Genomic DNA, 15,999 nt, shown 5'->3' with positions numbered 1-15,999 from the left:
TGTTAGGACAACTAACGCTTTCTTTCGTCTTAGACTGAAATTGCCCTTGTTCCCTGTTACTCAGCAATTGATGCTTTGAATTCGGATTTTCATTAATTCTAGTAGAGCGCGACGTTTTTCAGGCCATTTTATGAACACCAGTGTTTTAAGAAGATGGGAGGTTTGAGTTTGTTGGTAAATCTCGGTATGCTTTTGCATAGTTTATGAGCCACTCAGCAAGCGCGTTTAAAGATGGCTGTGTCATGGTTTTTTCTAGGACGTAACGGTTCCATTCGAGTCTGACTTGATTTGGTAATTTTGTTAAAGCTATGTTCATGTTGATTGTGGAGTGAAGATCATGAATAAAACCGAGTTGTTGAAAGGTGTCGACAAGCGTTAGAAGAAATGAAGAGTACTGGGTATAACTTTCAGGATTTGATAAGTTTGGATTTCTAAAGTTTGATAATTTGTCCAGAAAAGCATTGACAATCCTCTTTGAATTGCCAAAATGTTCTTGCAGTCTTGATAGAGCTGCTGCGTATAAATGACCGTTGCAACCGTAGACATCAACTAGTGCTTTAGCTTCTCCTGTGAGCAGTAACTGCAAATGGATCATTTTTCAGCTGACGACATGGGTGATTTGTCGATAGTTGCTTTGAAAATGCTATACCATTTTATCCACTTCATTGGATCAGCGTTGAACGTTTCTGCGTGCAGTTTCGGGACAGATTTTTGGAAGCAGACTGACATCGAGCTGGTTGAACATTGGTTTGAGCTTTCCGCGTTTAGAAGTCCTCGATGATCGAAGTTATTGTTTGATGCGTTGCGAGTTGTTTCAGGGAAAATACTCTGAGGAGTGGGCCAATTGAAGGAATGTGCGTTAAGCAATGACGATGGGGCGGCGTTAGAATCAAATAGTACGCTGCTGGGTGCAGAAAAACTGACATTGTTGTTCACAGCGGGCGCTGATGAACTGACTGCATATTGCTCTTGATTGCTGATATCAAGACGAGGTTGAACTGGGTTAGTAAATTGGAAATTAGAGCTGTCCGGCGGACAATTCGGTCTTTTGGTGACACCAACACTGAGGCTGAAGTCCTCTCCACTATTTATCTGTGACTTCCCTTTGACGTATTTTTTGAAATTATCAATACATTTTTTAACTTCTATCTTAAGACGACTATGTTCGCGAGAATAATTGCTCTGTTCTGACAAATCAATCAGAATTATTAATTGAGACACTACGGTTTCAAGTTTTCGCTGCTTCTCTTCTATCTCTTCGACTGTTTCCTGTAATATGTAAACATCTTCTGAATCATCAATTGAGGAGTTTAGGTATTCAAGGTGAAAATGTACATCGTCCGTTATCAACATTTTGGAAGATTCAAGCATCTTCTGTTCTTGAAGTGTTTCTGGTTTTTCTTCAGAGAGGCTCTCTGTTGGAGCACTAGAACATTGATGAAGATTCTCCAAGATAGTTGTTTCTCTCTGGTCGCTATCGGAGTTAGCGGTTGACCGAGTGTCTACCATGACTATAACGTAGACTGTTTTCTTTACCTTGTTGGTGAAAAGTTTTTGGTTTTTGGTTTATGTAACTCACACCAGAAAAGCAACACCAAATTTATTTTCAAATTCCTGACAGCTTGACAATTATCTGGTACAAATGTTTTCTAAGGGCTACTTACCAGCGCTATCTGGGTGTTTCTACATATACCGATTACCTACCTGTTAAGTGCCTACCTGTTACCTGCTACCTAACTGCTAAAACTTATACAAATCAAGTTCAATTAAGGATTTTTAATAATCCAACTAACTAACACTTGCTACCTACCTGCAAACTTATACCAAACTTAACTACCTACAAGCTCCCGAATCTTACCTACCTGATACTTGCTACCTACCTGCTGCAATTTTTACCTACTTATACCTACCTGCAAACTTATACCAAACTTACCTACCTAGAAGTTCCCAAATTTTACCCACCTAATACCTGCTGCCTACTGCTGCACCTTGTACCTACTTATACCTAAGTTCTAATTGCCGGTAACTTTGTTGCTGGATACTTGCAATCTACCAGTAACAGCTTTTACCAATAGGTCCACACCTATTAGTGAAATGCAGAAAGGTTGAGATAGTAATCAAACTCGGTAGTAGACGAAAAGCAAAGATAGCGTGAGTGGTCTGGAAAAAAGAGACCGGGGAGTTTGGGACGGATAAAACCCCAAAACTGGAAAGCGAAGAAAGCGCGTGGGGTTGGGAAGGCAACCAACCTGTGGGGGTTTGGGGTTGGTAAAACCCCAAAAACTGAAAGCAAAGAAAGCGCGGGGGGTTGGGAAGGCAACCAACCTGGGGGGATTTGGGGCGGGTAAAACCCCAAAAACCGAAAGCAATGAAAGCGCGGGGGGTTGGAAAGGCAACCAACCTGGGGGATTTGTGGCGGGTAAAACACCAAAAACCGAAAGCAAAGAAAGCGCGGGGGGTTTGGGAAGGCAAACAACCTGAGGGGATTTGGGGCGGGTAAAACCCCAAAAACCGAAAGCAAAGAAAGCGCGGGGGGTTGGGAAGGCAACCAACCTGGGGGATTCGGGGCGGTTAAAACCCCAACCGAAAGCAAAGAAAGCGCGGGGGGTTGGGAAGGCAACCAAACGGGGGGGATTTGGGGCGGGTAAAACCCCAAAAACCGGAAGCAAAGAAAGCGCGGGGGGGTTGGGAAGGCAACCAACCTGGGGGGGGGGGGGATTTGGGGGCGGGTAAAACCCCAAAAACCGAAAGCAGAGCGCGCGGGTAAATAATAAGATAAATTTTTAAAGTTTGTCCTTTGGTCTTTTGGATCTGCTTTCAGTCTGTTGTGATATTTTGCGAACCCTCTTGCTGTTACATTTGGACTGTTTTTTGTAAAATTTCTAGATCTTTGGATACTGAAACATCAAAAAACTCATGGTGCAGATCAATTGTTTCCCATTTCAATCAATTTTTTAGATTAATACTTAGCTTTTTCAGGGGTTGAATTCGTTGCCTGATGTGGTTGGGCGTCAAAATATGTTATCAAAACAACTTAATTTGGGTGGGGGTTATCGTTCGAATGTGCTAATAAAAAATGTTGTTTGTTATTTTGATTTAGATTAGATATATTAGTTTCTTTTGATTGCGAGTGTTTTGTATGATTGTAATTTGTGTTGTGTGGCTCGTGTCGAAAATCACTTCCGTTCGTTTTCGACAAAAGAAGTCATGTCATTGACATATATGCTTTCAAATAAAAAATCAAACACGACTTATCGCCACCCTCTACTGCAAATAAATGGACTACTGTCGCCAAATTCGATCTAAAAAGTGTGGCTACATTCGACTGAATCTAAGTACTTCTCAGAAACTCAACGCTGCAATTGCATAGTTTCAAAGCTTTAAGAGGTTGTTTCCAAAGTTTGTTCCAAAGGTAGTTCCATCTGTAACGCAAACTTATATCAAAAATTAGAGTTGATTTCAGGGAATTCGTTACTGTATCCTAAATTAAACTGAATAAAACTACAAAGATACATAAAATGTTCCCCATGAAGAAAATTGTTTAAAAAAGTATAATCTGGGCGGCGAATGGGCCAAAAAATTTAGCGGTAAGGGAGTTTTTGTAATTTTTTCTTTATGTTTGAACAATTGTACGATCTCCAATCAATTGGACGTAATGTTTTACTTTTAGCAACAATCGGAAAAGATTATGACTAAAACGACAAATAGCCACGTGTCTGAAGCCATAATAAAACGAGAACAGAAACCAAAGTTCCGTCAAAACTTTCTTGCGACCGAAGTTTGAAGACAACAAACATATCGAATATTAAAAAATATTGCCTAAGGTAGCCTCGGGAATCACACCAAACCGTCAACACAAGGTTCAATAACGAAGCAGAAAACATCATTAGAAAGAAACCGCAAATTATATCAAAAAATGAAATCAATGGACTGAATCAACTTCTATCGCTCCTTGCACGAAAACAAAGCTACCTATTCAACTTGAACCATTTTGCAGCACTTGATCATGACATTGTGGAGTCCAAAAAAAGTTGACGACAAACTGACTCACAACATTGACGTTAAAACGCCCGGAGAAACAACTCTAGTTTAGGCCTCATTACTCTCAGAAAGTTCATTTACAATGTTTCCAATTGCAGAAAACGTGAAAAACTTTTAGTAAAAGAGCAAGCCGAGTTGATAGCGGTGAAAACGCTGTTCTCCAACTGTTTACCATGACATATGTCAGAAGATCGTGATGAAACGAATAGCAACAAGTAAAAAAAAACATTATTGAACAAGAACTCTCTTTTGCATCGTGAGAAGATTAAAAGGAACAAACGTTTTTTGAACAAGTGTTACGTTTTTTGAACAAGTAGATGAGAAAGCTAAGTGAAGTACTACAGCGGCATCTGCAACAAGAAAGTCAATGTATGAGAGCAGAATTACAGCATCCTTGCAAAAAAACGATTTTCTTTCAAACAGCTATTCATACAAAATTTGCGAGAAAATGGTTTTCTTGTGTTCCTTACAGGATTATGCTTCGTAAAAAAACTCGGTAACATAGGAAGCGTTCATTTGCCTGCAATTGAATGAAAAACAACCAAACTAAAGTTGCCGACTCGTAGGAACAGAATTTCAAGACAACAAAGATTGCGTTGATTTTTCAATCACATCAAAGGATAGATCATCATTCATCAACCTAAGGGCATCTGGCAAATTGCCATTGAGTTTCATTGACACCAGTCAGTTGTACACATTGATCAAAAAATAAGCAAAAGACCCAGATGACAAAAAACCATCAAGCGTTGATCGCAATTGCCCACAGGATCTCATTATTGACAACAACAGGCTTAACGGAACAGGCTAAAAATTAGAATCATTTACAGGTTTTCAAGGTTTGGTTCTTTTGTTTCGGAAAACATCAAGTTGAAACGAATCATGCAAAAAACAGAACTTTTTTGTTGGAACAGAAGCAGAGAATTGGCATCTTTCCTGGGAAATAGGGAAAAGTCCAACCTAAAAAAAATTGGACAAGCGATGAATAAACTTTGACAGCAACTTTTCAGAGAAAAAACAAGCGGAGCCTTGAAGGTTGTCTCATTTTGCAATTGTCAATCAGAGACAGCACAAATCAGTGGGCGGACGACCTTTAGCGAGCAAACAGGCACCTAAGAAGCTCTTTATTCAGACTAGAAAAACAACTTGATCTCTATTAATGATACAATGTCTTGATAGAAAAGTATGGGACACTTGGTGATTTGGAACAAGTACAATGTAAGAGCTTACTTTACTCAACGATATCATAATATCCGTGTCATTGCAGTGATTTTAAGGATACAAGTACGGCAATCCATTTCTTTTTGGTCGCTTTTTAATGGATCTGCCGAGACGAAAAGTTGTCTTTCCCCTAATGCAGACTGATGAATGGAGCAAAAATTCAGGAAGCCTTGTTCAGCATTCGGATTCGATTCCACTTATTTCGTTTTTCACATCAGCAGTCATTTCAGAGATTTATTGGCAAGTGGATCGCTTTTGATTGAGAGACCCTCTTTCAGAGGCAATTGAAACGTATCGATTGACAAGAGTAACGTATGATGTTGCTTCATCCTGGTATCATTCAATTCTACCTCTAAAACTTCCAGCTGAAAAAGCGACATAAGATAAACATCGCTTGCCCATGACAAGCAATATGACCTCACTGGTTCGACCATTTTTCAGGCCACACAAAAACGTCAGAACGCTCTAATGGAAGCTATTGCCAATGTGTTTTGACATAAGGAAATTTTCTAGTGAGTTGCTGCTTGACTGGCTGTTGTTTTCCAAGAAACTGAAGTGCAAACGGTTATCAAAACGGAAGATTACAAAATCAAGACACTCAGCGTAATTTTGAATCCATTTCATGATCACTTTGGGTTGATTGTTCAAAATGATGTGGGAAAATCTAATACTAAAAAGATAGATTTTATCAGAGGTTATACGTTTATTTGATCCGCTTGGCTGGCTTTCACAGACAACTATTCAATAAAAGTTGTTTGTCTACCTACTGTGAATGAATTAGCTTGATTTGGATCAAAAACTCAAAATTGGCATTCTACAGTAATACATGCCACTTCGAGACTCAAAGACAGTCCTTCAATCTAAAGACATGAGACACAATTAGAATAACGGTTTCATGTCTTTTGCGATGCATCAAAAACAACCCACGCTGTCGTTATCTCCTTCAAACATAGACGTGAGGACTGTATCGCCCAAAAACATTTTCTGCAGAGACGCGGGTATCTCTATTAAGTTGGTTTGTGTCCCACGCTTGAATTTCAGTACAGCTCTGCTTGACGTTAAACTGGTTGAGGCAATGTCTGCTGCAATTTTTCCGAGGCCAAAGATATTGGCCTTTTCTGCTTCAACTCTTACAATTGCTTGGCTTTAGTTCTATCTACCTTTTTACAAACCGTGTTTATAGAATACAAGAAATAATTTCAGCCGCTAATTGGAAACATGTACCTACGCAAAAACAATCCTTCTGACAGTGCTTCGCAGAGAATTGCAGCCACTTACTTGTCGCAGCTTAGGTTTTTGAGGAATGAAGCTGAATGGTTGAAACAGCAAAAAAGTTGTTGGCGCTGGCATAGTATTTTAGCTACCGCTTCAATGGAAGGGGATGTTGAAGCCACCAACCTGACAGTGGTTTGATAGACAACTGAGAACAGGATTTCGATAATGATAAAACGGCATTCTTCAATACACAAAGCGACAAATGTTTTATGAGAAGTATTAGGACGAGGACTTGAAGTGCTACACAGAAAAACGTGTTCACATGGAAAAAACGGCGCACAAAAAATTTCTGAAACCAGCTGATGGAACAGAAAGCACTTCATGTCATAACTGTCATAACAGCGCTCACCAATAGTCATTATCTTTCATTAAAAGCTCAAGTTTTCTCCACACATCAACATCATTGTTGAAAAAATTCAACAAACTACTATCGACAACAACAACACAAACATCCGACAAGGAGGTATTTATTGACATCATACACAGACGAAACCAGAGAATTAGGAAGATTTGGTGATATAGTTAGGGCCGACGGTCTTGGTAACATTGTTAGTGCTGAGAGCAAAATAACAGTTGGGAACTCATTCCGCTTTAAGAATGCTGTCTATGACTTGACGGCCTCTGGCCTATATTGCAATGTCAGCACAAGGACGTCAATTCATCTCAATGATGTTATTGGTAGGGTCGTTGGCCCAGGTTTTTGAACGCCGGGTTCGACGAAGAAACCGAAAACTCAAATCTACCCATTGATGGTGTTGGTAAGACCAGAGGCCCAAGTATTGAAATCGAATAACAATTGTTCATATATTTTGGAGACTGACGTTTTTGTTTCTGTGACATAATTGGTTAGTGACCATGATTAGATGCCTTCTAAAAAGATATTTCATTATATCGTTATTGTGTTTCCCCCGTAAAAATTGATGACAGCAAGCCAAAGAAAATTTTAGGTGTCTGTCAAGAAATCGTTTTTTGTTTTTCATTGTTTTTGGACGTCTTATTTTGTTCTATCAAAACAAAATTTAATCTGAACAAACTTTGTTGAGATGCAGAACGTTTATTGCGTGTATCGCAAATACATCTGTCTCAAACTGTTTCAAGAGTTGCGACACAAACACTTTACAAGAAATCTCTCAAATGCTGAACGAACCTGCAAAATTTTGCGCTGAAAACTTTATTTCTACATTGCCATCAATCAAATTTCTAAAAATATTTCCGAAGAAATCTAGTCCGGGATTCATATCTATCAGTGATTAAAGTAATCACATATTTGATTCAAAATTACTTTTCTTCAAAAACACCACGAACATATTAAAAAATACACATATACAAAACATTTGATAGTTTTAAATAACTTTCGATTGGCAATTTTACAGATGTATTGAACATTCCCTGGGTTGAGCAACCAACGCTAAAAAACGCAAAAGTATGTAAGAATTGCGTTGAATGCGTTGAATTTCATATAGGATCAACGCTTGAGCGTTGGTCTTACATAAATTCAACGCATTCAACGCCAATCTTACATATTTTACGTTGAGTTTAGCCTAGATCCTACGTATTTTGCGTTGAATTTAGCGGAGATCTTGCATATTTTGCGTTGAATTTAGCGCAGATCTTATATAATTTGCGTTGAATTTAGCCCAGATCTTACATATTTTGCGTTAAATTTAGCGTAGATCTGAAACTTTTTGCGTTGAAATTAGCATTGATCTTTTATTTTTCGCTTTGAATTTAGCTTAGATCCTATGTATTGCGTTGAAATTAGCAAGGAACTTACATAAAATTAACGCAATCAACGCCAATCTTACATATTTTGCTTTGAATTGAGCGCAGATTTTACATATCTTCAACGCATTCAACGCCAATCTTACATAATTTGCGTTGAATTTAACGCATTGACGCCAATCTTACATATTTTGATGTTGATATAAGCGTAGACCTAACATATTTTGCGTATAATTTAGCATAGATCTTAAAGATTTTGCGTTGAGTTTAGCATTGATCTTTTATTTTTCGCGTTGAATTTAGCTGAGATCCTATATGTCTTGCGTTGAAATTAGCGTAGAACTTACATAAAATTAACGTAATCAACGCCAATCTTACATATTTTGCTTTGAATTGAGCGTAGATTTTACATATTTTTAACGCATTCAACGCCAATCTTACATAATTTGCGTTGAATTTAACGCATTGACGCCAGTCTTACATATTTTGATGTTGATATAAGCGTAGACCTAACATATTTTGCGTATAATTTAGCATAGATCTTAAAGATTTTGCGTTGAGTTTAGCATTGATCTTTTATTTTTCGCGTTGAATTTAGCTGAGATCCTATATGTCTTGCGTTGAAATTAGCGTAGAACTTACATAAAATTAACGTAATCAACGCCAATCTTACATATTTTGCTTTGAATTGAGCGTAGATTTTACATATTTTCAACGCATTCAACGCCAATCTTACATAATTTGCGTTGAATTTAACGCATTGACGCCAATCTGACATATTTTTATGTTAGGATTAGCGTAGACCTAACATATTTTGCGTATAATTTAGCGAAGATCTTAAAGATTTTGCGTTGAGTTTAGCATTGATCTTTTATTTTTCGCGTTGAATTTAGCTGAGATCCTATATGTCTTGCGTTGAAATTAGCGTAGAACTTACATAAAATTAACGTAATCAACGCCAATGTTACATAATTTGCGTTTAATTTAACGCATTGACGCCAATATTACAAATTTTTTTGTTGAATTTAGCGTCGACCCTAAAAAAATTGCGTTAAATTTAGCGCAGATCATAAATATTTTGCGTTGAATTTAGCGTTGATCATTTATTTTTCGCGTTGAATTTAGCTGAGATCCTATAAATGTTGCGCTGAAATTAGCGTAGAACTCTCATAAATTAACGCAAACAACGCAAATCTTACATATTTTGCTTTGAACTTAGCGTAGATCTTATTAATTTTGCGTTGAATTTAGTGTGAATCTTTTTAATTTTGCGCTGGATTTGGCGTAGACCCTACATATATTTAACGCATTCAGCGCCAGTCTTACATAATTTTTTGTTAAATTTAGCGTAGATATTACAAATTTTGATTTAATATTAGCGTAGATTTTACATATTTTAAACGCATTTGACGCCAATCTTACATATTTTGCTTTGAATTTAGCGTAGATTTTACATATTTTCAACGCACTCAACGCCAATCTTACATAATTTGCGTTGAATTTAACGCATTGACGCCAATCTGACATATTTTTATGTTGAGATTAGCGTAGACCTAACATATTTTGCGTATAATTTAGCGTAGATCTTAAAGATTTTGCGTTGAGTTTAGCATTGATCTTTTATTTTTCGCGTTGAATTTAGCTGAGATCCTATATGTCTTGCGTTGAAATTAGCGTAGAACTTACATAAAATTAACGCAACCAACGCCAATCTTACATATTTTTATGTTGAGATTAGCGTAGACCTAACATATTTTGCGTACAATTTAGCGTAGATCTTAAAAATTTTGCGTTGAATTTAGCATTGGTCTTTCATTTTTTGCGTTGAATTTAGCTTAGATCGTATATGTCTTGCGTTGAAATTAGCGTAAAACTTACATAAAATTAACGCAATCAACGCCAATGTTACATAAATTGCGTTCAATTTAACGCTTTGACTCTAATATTACAAATTTTTTGTTGAATTTAGCGTCGACCTTACATATTTTGCTTTAAATTTAGCGCAGATCTTAAATATTTTGCGTTGAATTTAACATTGATCTTTGATTTTTTGCGTTGAATTTAGCTGAGATCCTATAAATCTCGCCTTGAAATTAGCGTAAGAACTTTCACAAAAAATTAACGCAATCAACGCCAATCTTACATATTTTCCTTTGAATTTAGCGTAGATCTTACATATTTTGCATTGAACTTAGCGTAGATCTTACCAATTTTGCGTTGAATTTAGCGTGAATCATTTTAACTTTGCGTTGGATTTGGCGTAGACCCTACATATATTTAACGCATTCAGCGCCAATCTTACATAATTTTTTGTTAAATTTGGCGTAGATATTACATATTTTGATTTAATTTTAGCGTAGATTTTACCTATTTTCAACTCATTCTTTGCCAATCGGGCATAATTTGCGTTGATCTTACATATTTTTATGTTGAATTTAGTGTAGAATTAACATATTTTGTGTAAAATTTAGGTTAGATCTTATATATTTTGCGTTGAATTTAGCATTGATCTTTAATTTTTCAAGTTGAACTTAGCTGAGATCCTATAAACGTTGCGTTGAAATTAGCGTAGAACTTCCATAAAATTAACGCAATCAACGCCAATCTTACATATTTTGCTTTGAATTTAGCGTAGATCTTAAATATTTCGCGTTGAATTTAGCATTGATCTTTCATTTTTTGCGTTGAATTTAGCTTAGATCCTATATATCTTGCGTTGAAATAAGCGAAAAACTTACATAAAATTAACGCAATCAACGCCAATCTTACATATTTTGCTATGAATTTAGCGTAGATCTTAAATATTTTGCGTTGAAATTAATATTGATCTCTTATTTTTTGCGTTGAATTTAGCTTAGATCCTATAAAGGTTGCGTTGAAATTAGCGTAGATTTTTCACAAAATTAACGCAATCAACGCCAATCTTACATATTTTGCTTTGAATTTACTGTAGATCTTACATGTATTGAGTTGAACTTAGCGTAGATCTTACAAATTTGTGCGTTGAATTTAGTGTAAATCATTTTATTTTTGCGTTGGATTTAGCGTAGAATTTACATATATTTAACGCATTGAACGCCAATATTACATAATTTTTCTTGAATTTAGCGTAGACCTTACATATTTTGCGTTAAATTTAGCGTAGATCTTAAATATATTGCTTTGAGTTTAGCATTGATCTTTCATTTTTTGCGTTGAATTTAGCTTAGATCCTATATATCTTGCGTTGAAATAAGCGTATAACTTACATAAAAATAACGCAATCAACGCCAATCTTACTTTTTTTGCTTTGAATTTAGCGTGGATCTTACAAATTTTGCGTATAATTTAGCGTAGATCTTAAAAATTTTGCGCTGAGTTTAGCATTGATCTTTTATTTTTCGCGTTGAATTTAGCTGAGATCCTATATGTCTTGCGTTGAAATTAGCGTAGAACTTACATAAAATTAACGTAATTAACGCCAATCTTACATATTTTTATGTTGAGATTAGCGTAGACCTAACATTTTTTGCGTATAATTTAGCGTAGATCTTAAATATTTTGCGTTGAATTTAGCATTGATCTTTAATTTTTCGCTTTGAATTTAGCTTAGATCATATATATCCTGCCTTGAAATAAGCGTAGAACTTACATAAATTTAATGCAATCAACGACAATCTTACATATTTTGCTTTAAATTTGGCGTAGATCTTAAATGTTTTGCGTTGAACTTAGCATTGATCTTTCATTCTTCGCGTTGAATTTAGCTGAGATCCTATATGTCTTGCGTTGAAATTAGCGTAGAATTTACATAAAATTAACGCAATCAACGCCAATGTTACATAAATTGCGTTCAATTTAACGCTTTGACTCCAATCTTACAAATTTTTTTTTGTTGAATTTAGCGTCGACCTTACATATTTTGCTTTAAATTTAGCGCAGATCTTAAATATTTTGCGTTGAATTTAACATTGATCTTTGATTTTTTGCGTTGAATTTAGCTGAGATCCTATAAATCTTGCGTTGAAACTAGCGTAAGAACTTTCCTAAAATTAACGCAATCAACGCCAATCTAACATGTTTTCCCTTGAATTTAGCGTAGATATTACATATTTTGATTTAATTTTAGCGTAGATTTTACCTATTTTCAACGCATTCTTTGCCAATCTTGCATAATTTGCGTTGATCTTACATATTTTTATGATGAATTTAGTGTAGAATTAACATATTTTGTGTAAAATTTTGGTTAGATCTTATGTATTTTGCGTTGAATTTAGCATTGATCTTTTATTTTTCAAGTTGACTTAGCTGAGATCCTATAAACGTTGCGTTGAAATTAGCGTAGATTGTTCACAAAATTACCGCAATCAACGCCAATCTTACATATTTTGCTTTGAATTTACTGTAGATCTTACATGTATTGAGTTGAACTTAGCGTAGATCTTACAAATTTGTGCGTTGAATTTAGTGTAAATCATTTTATTTTTGCGTTGGATTTAGCGTAGAATTTACATATATTTAACGCATTGAACGCCAATATTACATAATTTTTTCTTGAATTTAGCGTAGACCTTACATATTTTGCGTTAAATTTAGCGTAGATCTTAAATATATTGCTTTGAGTTTAGCATTGATCTTTCATTTTTTGCGTTGAATTTAGCTTAGATCCTATATATCTTGCGTTGAAATAAGCGTATAACTTACATAAAAATAACGCAATCAACGCCAATCTTACTTTTTTTGCTTTGAATTTAGCGTGGATCTTACAAATTTTGCGTATAATTTAGCGTAGATCTTAAAGATTTTGCGTTGAGTTTAGCATTGATCTTTTATTTTTCGCGTTGAATTTAGCTGAGATCTTATATGTCTTGCGTTGAAATTAGCGTAGAACTTACATAAAATTAACGTAATTAACGCCAATCTTACATATTTTTATGTTGAGATTAGTGTAGACCTAACATTTTTAGCGTATAATTTAGCGTAGATCTTAAATATTTTGCGTTGAATTTAGCATTGATCTTTAATTTTTCGCGTTGAATTTAGCTTAGATCATATATATCTTGCCTTGAAATAAGCGTAGAACTTACATAAAATTAATGCAATCAACGACAATCTTACATATTTTGCTTTAAATTTGGCGTAGATCATAAATGTTTTGCGTTGAATTTAGCATTGATCTTTCATTCTTCGCGTCGAATTTAGCTGAGATCCTATATGTCTTGCGATGAAATTAGCGTAGAATTTACATAAAATTAACGCAATCAACGCCAATTTTACATAAATTGCGTTCAATTTAACGCTTTGACTCCAATCTTACAAATTTTTTTGTTGAATTTAGCGTCGACCTTACATATTTTGCTTTAAATTTAGCGCAGATCTTAAATATTTTGCGTTGAATTTAGCATTGATCTTTTATTTTTCGCGTTGAATATAGCTGAGATCCTATAAATCTTGCGTTGAAATTAGCGTAAGAACTTTTTAATAAAAATAACGCCATCAACGCCAATCTTACTTTTTTTGCTTTGAATTTAGCGTGGATCTTACAAATTTTGCGTTGAATTTAGCTCAGATCTTACATATTTTGCGTTGAATTTAGCGTAGATTTTACATTTTTTCAACGCATTCAACGCCAATCTTACATAATTTGCATTAAATTTAACGCATTCGACGCCAATCTTACATATTTTGCGTCGAATTTAGCTTATATCTTACATATTTTGCGTGGTTGAATTTAGCGTACATCGTATTTAAATTTTACCGGCGCCGAAATAAAGTTGAAGAACTGGGTGTTCTGGAACACAGATGAGATGGTATATTTCTACAAATTGCCTTCAAATTGGAAAACTAGTTTGATTTCGGGTCAATTTTGAGAGTTTAAATTGCAAGATAAGGCGAAATTAAGGCAAAGCTGGTCATAACTTTGTCCAATCAGAGGTCAGTTGACAAGAATGGTAGCAAATATCCACTCGGAATGCGGGATAATACTGGCAAACACACTTCCTGTTGAACAGGCTGGGGCAGAGTTCGCATTTGGCACTGATGGGTGGGGGAGAAAATAACTGGCTACTCCATACAGACATGCCAGAGCAACATGATCACAAGTGAACGAAAACAAAGGGTTCCCCTCATCCATGTAACACAAATTGGTCCCGTCTATCATTGGCTCTGTGCATATATTATTGGAAGTACAACTCTGGAAATTAAAAGGGTCGATGTTTTCGAACACGGATTCGTAGAAAAATGTGTGTTGTATTTTGTCAGGAACTTTAATATCGGGGGGTAAAACGACCGACCCGAGGCCGCAAGAGCCCAAAACGGTTCCCAGATCGGGTGAGTGATTGCATGGAGGCAGTATTCGGTGAAGAGGGTAGCTGTGGTTCACTTTGATCAGGGCAATGTTGTTCACGGGTTTTTCCACCAACATCAAACTATAAACACACACAGTTGAGGATAAACACTTAATTTTTGGTACACCGGCCGAGGCGTACACCCGTATTCCACCGTTATTAAGCGAGAAGACTTATTTAGTGCATCTGATCAGACTACCGCGTGCTTTCGAGACGGTTTACGGTCCGAGGAGTTTACCGAAAAATATCGGGGAAAAGAGTGTAAAGAGTGTAAAAAAAATATTTTTACACCGTTAGTGCTACCCTTAATAAGGGTGGAAAAAGTGTAATTTAAGAGTGTAATTATAAGAAAAAGAGTGGAAGAGTGTAATAAAAAGATTTAATGGTGTAAAAAAATAAGTTAAAGGTGTAATTAAGAAGAGTGTAATCGTAAGAAATTACACCGTTATTCCAACGTTAAATCTTTTTTACACTCTTAAATTACACTTTTTCCACACTTATTAAGGGTAGCACTAACGGTGTAAAAATATTTTTTTTACACTCTTTACACTCTTTTCCCCGTTATTTTTGGGGAAAACCCTCGGCCCGGGTATATTCACACTAAGCACTCTAGACGTGCGAGGATGATTATTCTTGAAAATAACGCTAATCTTGCAAGACGCAAGATCCGGATGCTTACCTCGCAAGAATCTTACAAGAATCTTGGAAGATAGACGTCAAAAGTTTAAATTTCAAAGTCTGAATCACTCGAAGATCGTGTTCTGGCATGAGTTAACCCAACTGCCTGAAACCAGAAAACGGTTCAAAAGAGAAGTATTTGCCAGGTAGCATGTGCCTAAGTAACTATCTGTCGGTTGTTAGTTGAGAGAAAAAACGTCATAAATGTCAATTGTACGTTTTCCATTGCGATAGCATAACTTTTTTTCACTGATTAAATGTGTACCTGGCAAAAATCATAAAAGGTCAGTTTTGTCAACCTTCCAATCGTTCCGGACGATTTCCATTGCAGAATCGCGCCCCTACTGTAATTTATACACAGTTAATCTCAACTTCACTATCAATGACGTATTTAAGAAACTCGTTTGAGAAAAATTTTCCGTGGTCATTTGATTGGATATAACTGCCCAAAAAAATGTGAATAGATTGTTAAGAACTAAAAAGGTGATAAAAAAGCCTCCAGAGCCTTCCAGCGTGTGATACATAATATTTTATTCCAGTTTTTCTCCTTTAAATGGGACGTTTCTGTGAATCCAATCATTTTGAATCATTATCACGTAGAATGTTCCTAATTAACAATCTGTCTACAATAAGTGGAGAAGGAAAAAGACGTATATCCTGTATAAATATCGATTCTACGTCTTTTATTGAGATAGTATAACGTTTTTCAAGAATTAAGTGTATTCCTGGCGAAAATCAT

The 15,999-nt window shown here is 35.8% G+C and overlaps 1 protein-coding gene across 1 annotated transcript in view; it reads right to left on the bottom strand.

Moving 5' to 3' along the window:
• Nucleotides 1-14,170: 14,170 nt before the first annotated feature.
• Nucleotides 14,171-15,999, bottom strand: part of LOC142342023 (kallikrein 1-related peptidase b27-like) — a 33,854-nt gene continuing 32,025 nt past the window's right edge. Inside the window, exon 3 of the mRNA XM_075393190.1 lies at nucleotides 14,171-14,663. Coding sequence (XP_075249305.1) covers nucleotides 14,171-14,663 — 493 coding nt within the window. The remainder of the gene's footprint in view (nucleotides 14,664-15,999) is intronic.

This window comes from Convolutriloba macropyga, chromosome 7 (genome assembly GCF_964194025.1).
Source record: "Convolutriloba macropyga chromosome 7, txConMacr16.3, whole genome shotgun sequence".
Classification (NCBI taxonomy): Eukaryota; Metazoa; Xenacoelomorpha; order Acoela; family Convolutidae; genus Convolutriloba; species Convolutriloba macropyga.
The sequence above is the reverse complement of the archived record's forward strand: the minus strand, read 5'-3'. Positions and strand labels throughout refer to the sequence as shown.